The sequence below is a fragment of the Hermetia illucens genome, chromosome 4 (assembly GCF_905115235.1).
Source record: "Hermetia illucens chromosome 4, iHerIll2.2.curated.20191125, whole genome shotgun sequence".
Classification (NCBI taxonomy): Eukaryota; Metazoa; Arthropoda; class Insecta; order Diptera; family Stratiomyidae; genus Hermetia; species Hermetia illucens.
Genome location: NC_051852.1, coordinates 108684462 through 108702343, shown reverse-complemented (window position 1 = coordinate 108702343; position 17882 = coordinate 108684462). Strand labels below are relative to the sequence as shown.

At 41.1% G+C, this 17882-nt stretch overlaps 1 protein-coding gene across 2 annotated transcripts in view; it reads right to left on the bottom strand.

Annotated features, from left to right (window-relative positions):
* Positions 1–1055: 1055 nt before the first annotated feature.
* The window catches only part of LOC119653795 (rhotekin-like), a 195528-nt gene continuing 178701 nt past the window's right edge, over positions 1056–17882 (bottom strand). For both annotated transcript variants that reach the window (XM_038058806.1, XM_038058807.1), the window contains exons 3-7: positions 14539–14993; positions 14294–14473; positions 6086–6491; positions 1510–1705; positions 1056–1440 (exon numbers count right to left, since the gene is read on the bottom strand). In XM_038058806.1, the coding sequence (XP_037914734.1) occupies positions 1229–1440; positions 1510–1705; positions 6086–6491; positions 14294–14473; positions 14539–14993 (1449 nt within the window). In that variant the 3' untranslated portion in view covers positions 1056–1228. The remainder of the gene's footprint in view (positions 1441–1509; positions 1706–6085; positions 6492–14293; positions 14474–14538; positions 14994–17882) is intronic.

The following is a 17882-nucleotide window of genomic DNA, read 5'->3' as shown; positions in this document are numbered from 1 at the left end:
AGACGAATTTTTATGAAAAGGCAAATCCGGAAAATGGGAAATTCGAATAGAAAGATGCGTTGGAGTAGGGAGGATATTTCTTCTGTGATTTCCCTTTATTCTGGCTTCTGTACAAGAGAAAAGTAGTCTAGTAGTATTTAGTCTGTGTATACTGATGTATCCTCGTCTATCAAAATGCAGTTGTGAGCCGTAGTAGGCATAGATCCACTTTTTGGAAAGCTAATGAATGTCTAGTCTCATATCGAACTCACTCACTATATCCCTGAGTCTGGTTAATAATGAAGACAAGACAAAATATATGGTTGCAACGTCAACACCAAAAACCAACCAAGCAACATCCAATGGCACTGGTGAAACGGGACGAATAAAGATAGGAGACCACAACTTTGAGACCGTTGATAATTTCTCCTATCTAGGGTCGAAAATTACAACCGAGAACAGCTACGACGATGAAATTCGCGCACGGTTGTTAGCCACCAACAGAGCCTATTTCAGCTTACAAAAACTGTTCCGCTCGAAACGTCTCACCATAGGGTCAAAGCTCTTACTATACAAGACGACGATCTTGCCAGCCCTCATGTATTCCTCGGAGACTTGGGTTCTTAGCAAGAAAATTTGCGACCTCCTGACCTCGTTCGAGAGAACAATCCTCCAAAGAATTTTCGGCTCCCGACATGAGGATGGACGATTCCCTAGCCTACATAATGTCGAAATCCATGACCGTTAGGTTGTGGATAAAATTCGGCTCAATAGGTTACAGTGGGCAGGTCACTTAATCCGTATAGATGAGGATGATCCAGCCCGAAAAGTATATAAAGGCAATATCTATGGTAGAAAAAGAAGACAAGGCAGACTCTGCCTGAGATGGAACGGTGGCGTAGGCCAGGACTCCAGATAACTTTTAGGGGGTCTCGAATCGGTGGACCTCAGCGCAAAACCGGGATGTATGGAGTTCCTTATTAAGGCAGGCCTAGACCGGATACCGGTTCTTGCGCTGATTGATGACGTTGTTGATGATGATGACAAGACAAGGACCTAAAGAATAAACTCATTCCTTACTACAGTCAAAAATTAAATTATTTATTTCGTATTTACTTTTTATCCTAAATCTCTTTTGTCTTTCATTTGATAATTAGATTTCACAGAAATTATGTACTCATCATTAAATATAAAAAGAATTGCAAAACTTCGGGAATCATATTTATAGATAAAATCTTTTAATCTTTCCTTACTTATTGCTAAATGGCCAATGTGATTTTCGAGAGCTTATGGAGCCAACACTTCCTGCGCTAATTGTACTGCTGCTGTGCGTGCTACTGCGCCCGGATGAGTAGGCTCGACTTCGAAACTCATTCATTGTTGGCGATGTGTTTCTGGAAATTGGAATTGCGAAAATATCATGAACTGTTGGACGTGACGATTGACGAATATCAGTGGATTCTGTAAAAAGCAGGAATGGAAAAAAAAAGATATTATGGCTGAAATCATGTAAATAGTAACAAAACTTGCCTAGTATGGGAACTTGGTCATAGAGGGAACCTTGCCGCGAACTTCGAACTGAATAGTTTCTAGCATTACCAGGAACTGCCAATTGCATTGGTTCCGATAGCATGATGTGACCCCATTGAATGTGCTCTTTGATGGCCTTTTTCAACGATGAATACCATTTTTGTACTTCGTTTGATGATGCCCGAAAAATGTACTCCTGAAATGTATAATGTTATGTTTACTGACGAAAAATAATTTCAATTTGCATGTTGAGAGATTTTGTTTTGGAAAACTTTTGTAAGAGGATATGAAGAGAGGCAGGGACGGGGACTTTAAAACGACGAACTCGGCAACAACGACGAAATAACGATTTGCGCATTTTCTCATGGAACGTGCGCTCCCTGTACAGAGATGGAGCTGCCAAGCAGCTAGCCGATGCCCTGTCCCAATATATGGTTGGTGTAACAACGTTGCAGGAAATGCGTTGGACAGGGGCCGGTTTCCTGGAGAAGAGCCACTACATCATATATTATAGCGGCCATCCAGTAAACCATGTGCTCGGAATAGGTTTCTTAGTCAGCCGAAAAATGAAACCTGTTGTTATCGGCTTTGAAAATATAAGCGAAAGGCTATGCACTCTGCGTTTACGAGGCAAATTTAGAAATATAAGCTTCATAAACGTTCACGCCTCTACAGAGGAGACTACAGAGTTGGAGAAGGACACCTTCTACGAGGCAGTTGAGCGGACGCTGACCTGGAAGCCTGTCCCAAGTATGGTAGCAAAATCATTCTTGGAGATTTCAACAGTCAAGTGGGGACGGAGCCCGTATCCAAGCGATCCGACGTATCGCCTGAATACGGGCTCCGCTTACATAGGGATACCAATGATAACGGACTGCGGATTATTCAATTAGCAGTATCGCATGAAATGGTTGTTGGAAGTGCCTGGTTTGCGCGGAAAGCCCTCTACAAACATACGTGAACCTCTCCAGATTGGACCACTGTTAACCAAATTGACCACGTGCTGATTGAACTCCGCCACCGCTCAGCCGTGATTAATGTCAGAAAATATAGGAAGGCCCAATATAGACTCGGATCACTATCTCGTTGGCATAGTGCTCTGGGCTCGAATTACAACACCATCTGCAACCCTCTGACAATCAAGTGAGAATGAATATTGAAGCCATTCACAATACAGCCCTCCGTAACACTTATAAGGGGGAAAATGGGTGCGGCAATACCCGTAACTAACAGATGTCCTGGAGATGAAGTATCAATAAATGATTTTCACAATCACCTGAAGAGCGTCATCATTGATACGACCACAAACATACTTGGCCCCAGTCGCAAGAAAAGTCGAAACGGCTAGTTTGACTATGAATATAAGCAAGCAACTGAAGAAAAGAATGCTGCATATCGAGTAATGTTGCATTCTCAAAGAACGCGGGAAGACCTACCAAGAACTCCGTCCAGCGGAGAAGCGACTTCACAGATGAAAGAAGGAAGCCTGGGAGAACCAACAGATGTGTGATCTCGAAAAGTACAGGGAGCAACCCCACCAGGAGCGTAAGTTTTACCAAAAAGTTAGCAGGACGAAGCCATTCTCACATCTCGATGCTCACCCTGTCGAGACAAAGACGAAAATCTGATTTCCGGCAGAATGGGATTATTGGAGCGATGGGTTGATTATTTTAATGAACTGCTCAACAACCAAAATATCGATGAGTTGGAAGTCTTCCCAACTGAAGACGACGGACAAATGCTGCCACCACTAAGCATAGAAGAAACAGTCCAGTACCAGTTGTTGCGCCGTTGATGATTATGATGATTGAAAATGAGTGGCCATTTTTGAATTCGGAAAACCTGTTGTTTAATGTCTCGTTCATTGTTATTTTCTTTCACGCGTTTTCTTACAAACACAATTCAGAGATTCAATTACGAATCAGCAGCCGATAACTGCGAGGGAAGTGAACGCGGAAATTAAGACGACGCAAACAAAGCAAAAAGAAGCAAAGATTTAGCATTCGGTTAGTTATAAAGACGAAAAAGGAAAAAAAACAAATGTCAGTAGCAAGATGAGGAGAAAAGTGCCCTCGGTGACCGCTACGATAATCGTAAGGGATTTGCGCGCTTCTACCGCCTCGTCATTGGCCGCCAGTGTTGGGCATATTTGTATTCGTAAATATGTAGCCTACATAACAGCGAAATCTATGAGCGATACCATGACCGTCAGGTTGTGGATAAAATCCGGCTCAATAGGTTACGGTGGGCGGGTCACTTAATCCGTATGGATGAGGATGATCCAGCCCGGAAAGACTTCAAGGGCAATATCTACGGTAAAAAAAGAAGACGAGGCAGACCCTGCCTAAGATGGAGCGATGGCGTAGGTCAGGACGCCAGACAGCTTTTAGGGATATCGAATTGGTGGACCTCGGCCCAAAACCGGGATGTCTGGAGTTCCTTTTTAAGGCAGGCCTAGACCGGATAATGGTTATTGCGCCGTTGATGATGATGAAATACGAATAAATTCGTACGATGATTTTCTATCAATACTGCATTCGTATCTCGGTATATACACATACGGCTGTATTCTAACGTCTGAAAGTGAATACAAACGTATTCGTATTTACGAGTATAAATACGAATTCTGTTGGATTGCAAATATGAATTTTTTATATTGAAATGTTAGAATTGGCCAGGATAGCAAATATTGGCGCCTTAGTGATCTGATCATGTTGTACGTATGTACGGTGGAGCCGAACTTAATCTCCGAGAAGAAAATTAAATGTGTTGCAGGTATAGACAAAAAATGATGTACATATTATATTATATAAAATCGAAAGATATATAGAGATCGGCACAAATATTACATATGCGTCCAGTGTGAGTCGGGCTATTCTCAAGTTCTGGGGGGAGCTAAAGCATAATTCGGATAATCGCTAGCGATGGCGTATAGGCGCGGTTGACGCGCTATACCCCACCAAGGAGTAAAGGGCGACCAAACACATTACAAAAATGACAAAAAGGGAAATATACTCGTATCTGTATCTCTTCGGGACATTGCTGAAAAAGGATGATAGGAGACCAACACAGTTAGGCGGAAGCAGTCGACCAAGCGCCACGTATTCTCTTTTGTAGAGAAAGACCATCCTCCAAGACAAGCTCAGGCCACCTCATGAATATTTGAGGCAGGAGAAACATCGATTGTAGATGTGATCCATCGTGGATCTTTCCTCTTGATCAACTCTCGCGTTTTTTACGGCTCTACGCACGCAATCGAGCATGTATTTTTTTCTATTTTCAGGTTCAGCTTTGCGGGTTTTTTTTTCAGGCTCCTGTGCGATCCTTTGCATCAGTGAAAGAACTTGTGATGTTTTGTATGATAACACGTGGGAGACTGAAGTGTTCAAAATTACTCCCTCCCCATACATTCTCGAGACTGACTAGCGTAGAGGCATGCGAGCGCGTGTCAATAGGATACTTCAGTGGTACTTATATATTTGTGGGCGGGCTTTCATGGTGCATTTCGCCAATTTTGATTATTGGGACAGCTTCCTCTTGGTCGACTCCCTCAAACTCTGAAGATCTTTTGGTCATCGCCTAATCTAAGTTATTACAGAGCCTGTAACATGAGATAACGATGTAGAGTTCATATACCTTTAAAATTTGTTTGAATGTAATCTTACCTGCTGATGCATCCCCCATAAAAACAGGATTCAGGACTTCGAATCCGGGTCATGGAATGTGAAGACTTTCGCTCAACCGACCAGTATAGCATCGGTTAATGATTAGAAATTTAAAAAAAAATTGGGGAAGCTAGGGTTAGGGATATGAAATCGGCTCACTTTTGCCATCACCTTTGCGAGTGTTGTGCAGTTTCATGAAAAAAATAGTCATTAATGAGATGAGACCATTCCTTGTTTTTATGGTTACATGGGCTGCCACTAGGAATCCTCTATAGACTTGAGGAACCCTTTTAAGGTACACAATAATAGTTATTTTTCTTAGCAGAGCTTATTGCTGGAGCCTCCACAATGTGTGCAAATATTGATTTACATTCAGTACTACCGCTTCCTAAACAAACTCCATCATTGTCGATTAACAGAAAGACACATGATGAATTCAGAATTACCTCCGTATATTTCTGTAGCATCTTTGAAAAATTTGATTTTAAGTTGTATATTTTTAGCTACATAGAATCTTCAGTTATTGTTCAGTAGCCCAGTGTAAATAGTTCAATAGCATGAAAAGTTCGAGAAGAAGAATTATTTTGTCGAATTTGGTAAAACACACTAACTTGATTCACACTTTTCTTTTATCTTTCATTTTTTTCTGAATTCAATACATTCGGATGAATGAATGATTGCTTTGCAAATTATTTATAGTTTGAGCAATTACAATGCTAAATCAGTCCTAAATGATCAGGTTAGCAAACTCACATGTAAATTATTAAATGCGTGATTGATTCTGCCAATTGCATAGAGACTATAGGTTGTATTTTGACAAGCATTTATCACATTAAATAATAAATAATAATAATGCTTTTGTCTCATGACCCTGCATCACGTTTTATTAAAAAAAGAATGTAACGACTTACCTCAACCACACCTTCCTCCATGTTCGTTAAAACTATGTCAGTCTCTCCCTTCAACTTCAATTTGGTATCCCTCGTGATGTTGACGCAACGTCTCGACTGACAATTTGCCTGGAAGGCTTTCTCATCGTCCCATATTTCAATACGGAATGCCTGCAGTCTGGCGTAGCCATCAACTTGACGTGTCGGGCCTTTGGGAAGCAAAGACAATTGCCCTGCTTGGGATGCCTGCTCGTACGAATCCGGGCAAACTGCCAATCGACAACAAAAATGACCAAAGAGTGGCAACTTATTGTTAACATTCAACGTTGCATTGTTCGATGCTAGAACTAAGTCATGGGTGTGCGCTTCACTTGATGCCTCGTTGAGTGTTAATTGTGCCGTTGCAATAAGCTCAAACTTTGGTCCGCTGGAATTTTAGAAAAAAAAAAAATCGTTAAAATTGTTTAGTGACAACAACAGTTTTTGATCTTAATGTAAAAATGTAATAAAGGTTTATTTAGTGGGAAACAATTTATATGAAGTTGTAAACATCCGTAAAAAAATACTACAGACATTTTTTGATAGAGATACTGCGACCCTTTGATCATATTTTTATTAAAATCTTAAAAGTGACCCTCTTGTGCTAATAGTCCTAGGGACCCACTTTCAAGTATTAGTTCACAGGGAGGGCACTGGCCTACCCCAGCACATTCATCATGTTTCGTTTTTCGAACGCGATCAAGTCGCCATTTTGCATCTTTGCTGCTATTGTAATCACCGTGTTGCTATCTCTGCTGTGCAATTCCTTTCTAAACGTGCACATTTCCCATTCATATTTCGGACGATGCGCAATTGCGTCTAATTGTTTAACAAACCTGTATATGGGGCCAACCTAGAATTTAAATTGTGTTCGCTTTCCTCGTAGGCCACACAAGAGACACCCATTCGCTTCTTGCTCTTTGGTTTATCCAAATCCCATGAAATATATACTTCTACTATAACCTTTACCCGCTTCAAACTGGAGCGCTCGCACTAGCTTTTTCTACTCATACCGTACACCTTGCATATTTATGGATATTAGAAAGCTTCGAAGTTGTTGTTTAACTCTCGTGAAAAAGCACCTACTTGATTTTATTGCAAATTAGTTAAAAATGCATTAAAGACGTTGGGAAATAACATTCAATTGAGGGGTGTTAATTTTAAAGAAAAACGAAGTCGTCGCTGCCGATGTTGTGGAAATCGCATCCTGGACTGCAGCTTGCGCTTTCAATGAAGGATCAAGAACATATCTGACAATAATGGACCTAATGGGAATTAAAATTGACCAAATTGCAATGGATTTGAATGAATTCCAGACATCCCGGTTTTGCGCCGAGGTCCGCTAATTCGATATCCCTAAAAGCCTATTGCCCTTATAGACTTATGATCATCCTCATCCATACGGATTAAGTGACCAGCCCACCGCAACCTATTGAGCCGGCTTTTATCCACAACCTGACGGTCATGGCATCGCCCATAGATTTCGTCGTTATGTACGTAGGGACCAAAAATTCTTCGGAGGATTCTTCTCTTGAACGCGGCCAAGAGTTCGCAATTTTTCTTCCTAAGAAACCAAGTCTTCGAGGAATACATGAGGACTGGCAAGATCATGGTCTTGTACAGTAAGAGCTTTGACCCTATGGTGAGACGTTTCGAGTAGAACAGTTTTTGTAAGCTGAAATAGGCTCTGTTGACTGCCAACAACCGTGCGTGGATTTTGTCGTCGTAGCTGTTATCTACTACTTAATAATAACATGCAAAGGGAATTTTTTTCCAAAAAAAATTTTAAAAAAAGTGTTTTCATCACATTTTGAAAGTTCCATTATATGGAAGCTTGAGATGTGTGCTATTGAGAAAATACAATCTGCCTGCCCAAATTTATCTTAGATGCTTAGTGCCATGTAATTGGTCCAGTGCTTTACGATTTGTCGCCTGTTTTTATAGACAAATGGAACCGTGAGATTGTTTATCTTTGGAATGTACTTTAATTCCGCAACTCCCTCGACGATTACCTACCTTGTCGTGATGAAGGAGCTCAGTAAGGAAGATCCTCCAGGAAACGGGAAGTGACACCTGAAGCCAAGCGGTAATCAAAACCCCAAGCCAAGGTGTGATTACCGTGCCGAGAGCTGAATGGTCACAGGGGTTAGGATTTGGCCGTAAACGATGAACTCTGGGTACTAGGCGACCCCCAGTTTCAACTAGCCTTGTCTCGGCAAAAAGAGGCTCTGAGGTCATGGCAGCCAATTATGAAAAAACAAAAAAACGAAAACATAAACCTGTAAAGCAAATACATTAAAACCTCGATCGTGATGATCCAACCCCGAGTGAAGGGGCAACCCTAAGCTCATCGATGGAGAACCTGAGTCTAGACTCAGATTCTCCACTTACTCAGGTGGGAACCAATCCAATTGGGACTCAGTCCTTAACGGACGAGCCGAAGCAGGCCCCTTCTGTCAGCATTCCTGACCTCAGGCTCTAATCGGCGCCATGGGTACGCACCTGTTCACGGACAGAAACTGCCTTCGGGCAAACCGCCTCCGGGCAACGCACAACCCAAGAGCTGTGTCAAGATTGAGGGGAAAAGAACGTTCGGGGCACCTGCGGCTAATGGGAAACCGAAGCGGCAGCGGTTCTCGGACGATCCTAACTCTTCGACACAAAAGCCAACAAAGAGGGCTTGGCCGGCAACGGATAGGCCTTCATTTGCAGCCAAGGCTATCGAAGCCGATGGATGGGTTCTGTATGACGACTCTAATCCATCCGGCTACGATACTGAGCAGTGCAAACAGGAGGAGGAAACTCCTCCTAGCTGTACGGACTGCATCCGCGCAAGTCATTAAGCTTTGCTTTGAGTCGGTAGGCGTATACCGTAAAATGGCTGAACTTTGCCGACGAAGACACGAACGAGTGGCTCGGGCTGTACTGCTCCTCCCTTAATGATGCGTAGGAGGGTGCGCGACTAACCTTGAAAAGGGTCTCTGAGCTTCCATCGATCAAAAAGTGCTTCCTCTGGCTTCCAGAAGAAGAGCGGAATGGTGCTGGGGTTCTGGAACAACTTGGTGTGCAGAACAACCTTAACACTGGTTGCTGCTAGACAGCAAAATAGGGGAGAGGGCCGATAGGACGGGAACTTTTCTCACTATCGGCGTTCCCGAACCCGATGTTAAGAAGGTTCGGGAAAAATCGGGCTGCTAGGGACCGTCACGTTACAAGTGTCGGCTCCTAAAAACATTGAAGAGGACGTGCAGCCCTTCAGCATCTTCATATGAAACGTAGATGAGTTGCCACATTTTCCAAACAAATTTGTAGCATTGTAAAGCGGCGACTGCACTTATCAGTAGTCGCATCAATAGCTGCAAGGCATTTATATACCTCATACAAGAACCGTGGGTTGTTGGTGGGGTAGTCAGGGGCCTAAACTTCCAACATGCTGACCTGTTGTATGCCAATGGAAGTGATCGAGCCCGCTCCTGCATGGTAGTCTCAAAAGATTTCCAGGCTAATTTGGTTATTGGTTAACGATCTATGTGATGGCGACACCATATCGGCTAAGCTAACCATAAAATGTCAACAGGGTGATAAAGAGATACTATAGTGCTTTGCATATTTTCCCTATGACGCAGAACACGTTCCCAGTGAAACATTCATCAGAGCTATCCAATATGCCAAAAGTAGAGGCATGGGGTAACAGCAGGATGTGATGTAAACGCTCACCACATATGCTGGGGAAGCTCGAACATCAATGCAAGAGGATCGAGACTACTGGAGTATCTGGTAGGCACCGATTTGCAGATCCTTAATTTGGGTAATGAACCCACTTTCTTCAACGTGATCAGGCAAGAGGTTATCGACATCACGGTGGCATCTCCTGACATGGCGGCTCTGATCGGAGAGTGGAGGGTATCAAACGATATCACACACGCATTGATTTCGTAATGGGCATGGATCCACCTCCACTCACTCCATTTCGGAATCCGCGGAGGACAGATTGGGTGATGTATAAAATAGAATTAATCGCCTAAGTCACGATCCCGGGGAAGCGCATCAAATCCATTGCTGGAATTGAGAAGACAACCCAGATGATCACAACTAGCATGAGAGAAGCTTACGTTTACAGAACGGGAGGTACACAGAAAGCGATGAAGAAACGGCAAACCATTTGCTTGAAGTGCACTTCCCAGGCAGTATCCAAAATCTAATCTCGGGGCCAACAGGTGCATACAGCTCTCAACTGAGAGAAGAAGATGAAGAATCTGGCATGCAAAGTAATATCACTGGAGCGAGTAAAATGGGCATTTAACTCGTTCCATAGATACAAGTCTGCAGGTCCGGATGGCATCATTCCTGCGTAAGTAATAGAGGGAATGGATGCCCTAGGTCTACATATTTGGACTATATATCGCGCATGCCTAGCACACGCTTATATTCAAATAAAATGGAGTACATTTCGACTCCAAGTTAACGTGGAAGCATCATATCCAGGAACAATATCAGAAATCCTGCAGATTGCTCTGATGCTGTAGGAATGCGATAAGTAAGACCTGGGGATTTTCACCAAAACGGATATACTGGATGTATACATCCACAATAAAACCCATTTTGATGTATGCATGCATCGTCTGGTGGCCAAGACTGAACTTTGCTAACAGCAGGAAGTTGCTAACGCAGATTCACTCTTGCATGTTAGCTAGAAACCCTATTTAGAAGTATAGACTAGTAGGCAACTAATAAATTCATTTTTTTGTGGAAATCAAGTGAATTATTATAAGTTCGAAGCGGATTTATTCCTTATTTTGTTATTGGTGACCTCCTTGTTGCCTTGTCTGGAGGATGTGGATGACTCCAATGGATCATAACATCTTTCCTCACATACCTCCATTATTCTTGGCCAAGAATCTTTGACCTTGGAAAAAGAGGCAACGGCTCTGCACTTCCGGGAAATCTCCATTTTTCCTTCCAATTCCTCGCAATATGCTCTAAAGAAGTTCACGCTTGAGTTTCAGAAATTTAACCGATTTCATTCTTGTTGTTCCTACAAGCATGAAACCATCAGGGCGCATTCTTTTGGCCTCGAGGATTCCTCATCGAAGAAGATCCTAGTTCCCTTTACTGATCCAATACTATAGATTGGAAGAAAGAGATTTTGATATGCTGCAGGTTAATTTGACTAACCTTTATGTTTGTGCACATAAGTGTAGTCTAATGCGAAAAATTGAAGAGTCTGCTGCGTCCAATGCAGATCTCACTGGAGTTACCAGCTTGTCCTCACTTTCCGCAGAATATTCTGCTTTCTTGCGTCCGTTTTCTCTGGATATTGTCACACTTGGTCGTACAGCAACCCCCATGTCCCCATTTCACGAAACCTCGTCTTCTTTCGCAGTGCCTTCTGTTGTCGTCAGCTGAGAGCCTTCATACATACATGGATCTGTTTCCACATGCCGATGTTAGACCAGTTGCGATCATTTCACCAGCTTTCCTTTCTTCCTGGTAGAGGCGGAAGAGGAGGTTCTGACAGGCAAGATTTATCCTGTAATCCTCTCTCCTTTGCGGCTAGAGTTGCCTTCTGCCGAGTCTCCTCTCATTTTTTGGAAGAATTAGGCAACATTGTTACCGGTAGGCCGGCCGTAGTCAGATTTTCAGTTCCTCTCTTTAAGGGAGTTGTTGTACTCAAATGTCTGGTTGATGTAGCAACAATGCCCTCATTTCCAGGCTACTTCGTCTTCTTTAGTGCTTTCCATTCTCGTCGGCTGGAAGACTCCCTAGGTTCGCGGTGTCCGGGGTGCATGGATTTGTTTCCACATGCACGTATTAGACCAGTTGTGTTCACTTCATCAGCTTCCTATGTCTTCCACGGATTTCTCCGTGGGGGAACATGAATCTGATGGGGTCTCCAAAATTCATGCTTCGACCGCGACCTGATTTCTCAAAGTCATGGGTGGATTCGGTGACTGTGACTCCTTATCACTTGGAGAGTTATAATCAATTGCTTCCATCTTCGTGTGTTTTGGTCACCTTTAGTTTAGTAGTAAACTACTACCGGCTTCCCCACCACAACAAAGTGGTGTCCGAGAGGAAAACCCGCAGCTGATGGTACGAATCGTAATTGCCATCTGTTTGCATTGCAAAAATATGGAATTTGCAGAAACTGTTCGACTTTTAATTTCTACTAACTGAAGATTTCAATTTGCCACAGAAAAACCACTGAAAAAATCCGCAACAAGATTGAAATACGTGGATGAAATGCGTCCCAATGAAACGGGGTAGGCATTGCTGCCTAGAAGTATCCGGCGCTTTCCATAAAAATCTGTTTTTGAGATTTCGAATTAAGACAAATTAACGATAGTGGTAGAAACTCGATACGAATTCTCTATTGCACTTAAATGGAAAACATGAATTATTCTCCAAAAAGACGCAAACATTCAGGGTTCCTTGGTATCTTCCAGAATTGATTTGTATTTTGAAGAAAGAACTTTGTCTTTCAACGAGTGTGGCTATTGAAATTGTACTTTAAGAACATTCGCGTCTTTTTGTAAAGGTCACGTCAGTAATCTTCACAGCCATTGGATCCATTTACATTCCAGTTACTTTTATCTTAAATAATACAACTTAATATGTTTTGAATCATGAATGAATTCTTCAAGGAACCATGTTAAAGACTGTCCGGGCGGATCTTCGATCTGTCAGGCAAGACCCTAATATAGGGTAGTGGACATTTTTACTCTTAATCATTAAGGTCGAACGTTAGGTTTTGTTGTAAACGGACCAACTCTCAGAGATTAAACAGGAGTCATTTAGAATGCATTTTTTTTAAATTCTTCTAGATGCATATATATTTACATATTTGACTTGAAACCGTTTATTTTCTTCCTTTGCCATCTTGTTTTGTTATTGAATTTTACATTTCTTTGCTGCTATTTTAAATATACATGAATTCCTTATTTTGTTAATTTCTTTTGGACTTGTTGTTACTTGCTTTCATATGGTTCTCCTCTCTACGACTGAGGCCCAAAGATTTCAAGGTGAATGAAAGGGTCTAAGGTGAGGCTGAAGAGAATACAAAATATAGTTTAACTTCGTACCGATCGCCTTATTCGGGGAACAAAATATTTGATTCCACACGCTCGGACGAGATCGATATTTTGTTTCATTTTCTGTCAAGCCATATATAATTGTCCTATTTTCGGTTATGTTGGCGTTTCAGCCATCTCGCTTTAGTTTAGACGCGCTTTGCATATATAAATTCCTATTTAGAGCATAACACGTTAACACGAGACATTTCTAGTGGTTTCTGGCAATGTACTTCAATTTCCCTACGATTTTCCGACAACCATGAACTGTTGCTCCACCGAACCACATATCTATCTGGGATGGTGAGTTACATTGCATGGTATAACTTACAATGGAGTTGTAGCCCTTTCTCAATGTGCGATCTACCCACTACTTTCGCCTTCTGATCAACATACGCACGGATATATGATCCCTGCGTCAGCCAAATTCTTCACTTGTTATCCCAATACCACACAGGACATGAATTGCCGATTGCTTGGAAATTTTGAGTAGCAGTAGCGGTCACTTTCCATGTACTATTCCCATATGGCAGTACAGAGAGAATATTGACGAAGAACTGCCTGAACATAATGTTGTTCACAGAATTTGAGGAGGAATGTCTATGACTCAATGAGAAGGTAAGCAGATGTCATCAATTTAGTCCAAAGCTTGTTGTTTAAGACAAGCAATATTTTGGTTAACAAATGTGAGAAACAGAAATTCCCAGAATCCTGCCCAAATAAGAATTAACACAGGAGCAGACAAGTGTGTGAGGATAGGTTTCCAATGTGAGTTATAGATTTGCTTTGTGGTTGATAATAGATAACTCTGGATGATCGTTTAATCACCCCAAGCACTGACTCTCTTGTCAGGCATCAACTTTACCATTTAACAAAATTTCGTTTAAAGGATAATAAAACGAATTCATAATCTTAAAAATAATTATGAAGGATAGTGATAGATCAGAGAAGGCTATATAGATGCCTTCTTTTCCAATTGAGAGCGAATAACAAACATAAATCAACTTCTGGACTTCGTCGTCTGAATTTATGAATTTGAGTTGCAGTGTATGTGCCTCCATTATTTAGGGGTTCAGCTCACATTTAGGGTAGCTAATAGTTCTCCAGAGAAACTACTTACATTTTTGTATTATTTAGTTCATCGTTTAGATTGGCAGCTAGGCGCTTGCCTACTGTTCTACTTATAGAGGAATGGATGGTGTTTTTAATTTTTCGTCGGGTCGATGCTATTGACAAGTCCGATTCCATCATCACCGCGTAAACTTCTAATTTCAGTTCGAAATCAGGAGTTACGTTTGTACTGAAAGAATACCAAAAAAATCAGTTAACGAATAAAATTCTTCCTAGTTGATAACAAGAACTTACAACAAAATGGCATCGTTGAAACAGATGTCCGTTAGATTCCGATCCACCGGACACAAGAGTGATGTGTCATAAATTTCAGTGCCAATTTTCGCCAAACAGAACACTGCGAATCTCCTGTAATCGCCTTTATTTTTAAAGTGGTCACTATCCCGCCACATGAGTGGCATTCGGAGCTCGCTAAATGATACTTTTGCTAATGGTTTTGCTTTAGCAATTGTATCGCGATCGCGCTTCCTTCGCTGTAATTCCGCCAAATAGGCCGTCATGCGCTCATTTGATGTCAGAAGATTTTTGGCGGCTTCAAGAATTTGAGTATTGTGCGAATTTGTTGAATTGTTTCCATTAACCACGCCAGAAGATGATAGATTTTTCGGATTGTTGCATGCTGCCAGCAGTTTTGCAGATCCTTCGCGCATTTTAATTTCTAAGTCAATTTTTTGCTCTAAATCAAGTTCCTGGAAACGAAAAAAGGAGTACCATTAGTGATTTGAAGGTCCGTTTCTCTTATAATCTTTTAATGAATATTTGTATATTTAATCCTACAATATAATTTCTTTAATTTTTCTACTGTCCCACTATTTTTAAAATTTCACATTCACATATTTTTGTTGTTGAAATGACAAGTCTTCAAGATATTTATTGCCTCCCCTCAATGCTAGGGACCATATGCACAGTGGTGTGAATCACTTTTATCAACGGGGCGAAAAGAATGCGTCATTTTAAAAACATAAACACAAATAATCTTGTAACGTTCTCCAAAATAAAAAAAAAACAGACAAATTTCAAATTAAAAACTGAAAACATGCTCGAGCCATTCGAAGTTGGAGTCATCCCATCGCGAATGAAGTTGTTGAGGACAAGAAATTGAATTTGTCATTTCACGTTATCTAAAAACGTGTTTCTTGTTACTATTTCTGGAAAAAAGATATCAAAGTTCCATGGAATAGATTTTCTCCCCGGAGCAAGAATTTTCATCGATTATGTGTCGGCTCTTAAAGGAAAATTTATTCTAGTGAACGGAGTCATTAACATTTCTAACTGTAGAGCCATAAATACTCTTCTGTTCTGCTTTGAAAGAATCTGAAAATCAATTCTGGTCCATATTCAATACAAAATTCATAATTGACCAAATAAATATTCAAATGCAAGATATCAATCTGAAGCATCCAATTCACGCTTACAGGTTGAATAACCGTTGCTCCCAAATACTATTTATTTTCGCACTTGGTGCTGTGTTTCACAAGACTTTATGATTCGATCAAATGTGGGTTAATGTTCATGCCAAAAATTAATGATTAGATAGTTTTCTGAATGCTGTCGACTATTTCTTCAGAGACAAGTGGATCTCAGCAAATTCAGACATGCGGACTTGGAGCCATTCAGGTTTTACGCTATTTGCAACCTCCCACGAAAGATAGTGGAAATGCAATGTTTCTAAATGGGATGGTGGACGTTAATGGAGCTTATCTGTAACAGTAGTGGAAATAAATCAAGAAAGTAGGCGGCATGATTAGCATATTTGTCGATTTTGCATTTTTATGCCAATTAAAGACAGACTATTGTGGATTGTTTGGTTGACATGGAGCTTGGCTACATGCGATCGAGGGTGTTCTTATTTGCGGGACAAATATTTTTTTAGAAAATAACATATGGTCAAGGAATATTTTTTGTTTCATTGATATTCGATAAATTGCAATAAATAAATAGATGAAGCAGTAAGAAATTGGGTTGAGAATTGTCTCACAATATTTCCCTGAAGGTCGTTTAGAGTTTCCGGTTTCTTTTGCTCCCAAACAGATTTCAATCTCGGAAACTAACTTCGTCAAAACTCAAACGGTGTCTATTAAATAACTCATAAAGATATGCTCTATATCAAAATGTTTAACAATAGATAAGTCATAGCAATAACACTATTCCAGACGTCCGGTTCGCCAACCAATTAGGCCGATACAATAACCAATCACCGAATCCGATCAAGAGCCTGCAATATGCCGATGACAACATCAACTTCATCACCTTAAGGAACATAGTACTTAGCGATGTTTGTTTAGGGCCCTATCTACAAAAGTTTTGCCACTATTTTATCGAATGAAAACTGAATCTAAACCCGAGAAAATACCACATAGTCGTCCTCAAGGGATGAGAGCTTGTGCTAGAGAATTTACACTTCTCCCATTTTCACGGTCATCTATTGATGAGGGAGTACTGCGGACTGTACATACTCCAAATGCCTTAAGAGCTGACAATTCTAAGGTAATGGACTCAATTTCGTAAAAGAATTGGCAGCCTATGTTACCGAATTTTCTTAAAATTCATTTCGAAAACGTCGATACTCAAAATAACTTTCGGCCTACTAGATCCTTTTCGCGGTTTATCGCCAAGTAATATTTAAGCAACCATTATTGAATTAATGCAGCTTGGTAAACATTTTCAGGGCTAGTCGTGCTTGACTTCTTGCATTGAAGCAATTCTCACAACTACGAGGTTGTTCTTACCGCTCACTATCGTAGCCCGATGGATTGATCCTGGCACACAAAACCCATCCATTGTCGGCTTAAATGCCTTCGATAATCCTTTCTGATTAACCTCGATACAACACGAAGGTTTGAGTTAGCTTTTGTCCAAAGACGGTATGCAACATACAGAGAGGTGTGCCCAATGGGGTTATTTTGCTAGAATGGGCATTCCTATCCATGGTTCAGATGTGGATCTCAGCAGGTAGCTCGAAAAGCTTCGTGCCAACTTTACTACCAGGAAAAGACTACTTCGACTTATGCGTTTGGAACTGCATTCCAATGGCATGAGTAGGATTGGTTCAGTATTGGAAATATGGAGAATTTGAGTCTAAATTCAAACTCTTCATCATCGTATTTTGGATTTTCGTCTTTTTAGAAAGATTTAGGTTTACTGGCGAAAGTAAGCCGAACTTGTTAGTGAACATTGCAACCGATAGGACTGCTGTTTGTTTTTCTTTTACAATCAAATGGTATTGATTTGTTCCTGTTTATTTTCCACTCGAACTTGAAGTTTACTTCAGCGGAATTAAATATCTTGATTACGCGGACAATATTTGCTTGCTGTCGAAGAAAAAATTAATTTAACGCAACAATCCATGAGATCAAGGCCTTGAATTGTGTTAGAGGACTTCATTCAAAACCGTAACGGTACACTGCAGTACACTATAGGAGTCTATTTCTCATCATTGCGCTCGCCCGAGATTATTACCCTGATTTGATTCAGGTACTCATTTACAGGAGTCAACTGGTATCTGACGTCAAATCACGACACAAATTCCACTGCCACTAGTGAGATTTGAACCGCGATCTTCCGTACGATGGCCTTGT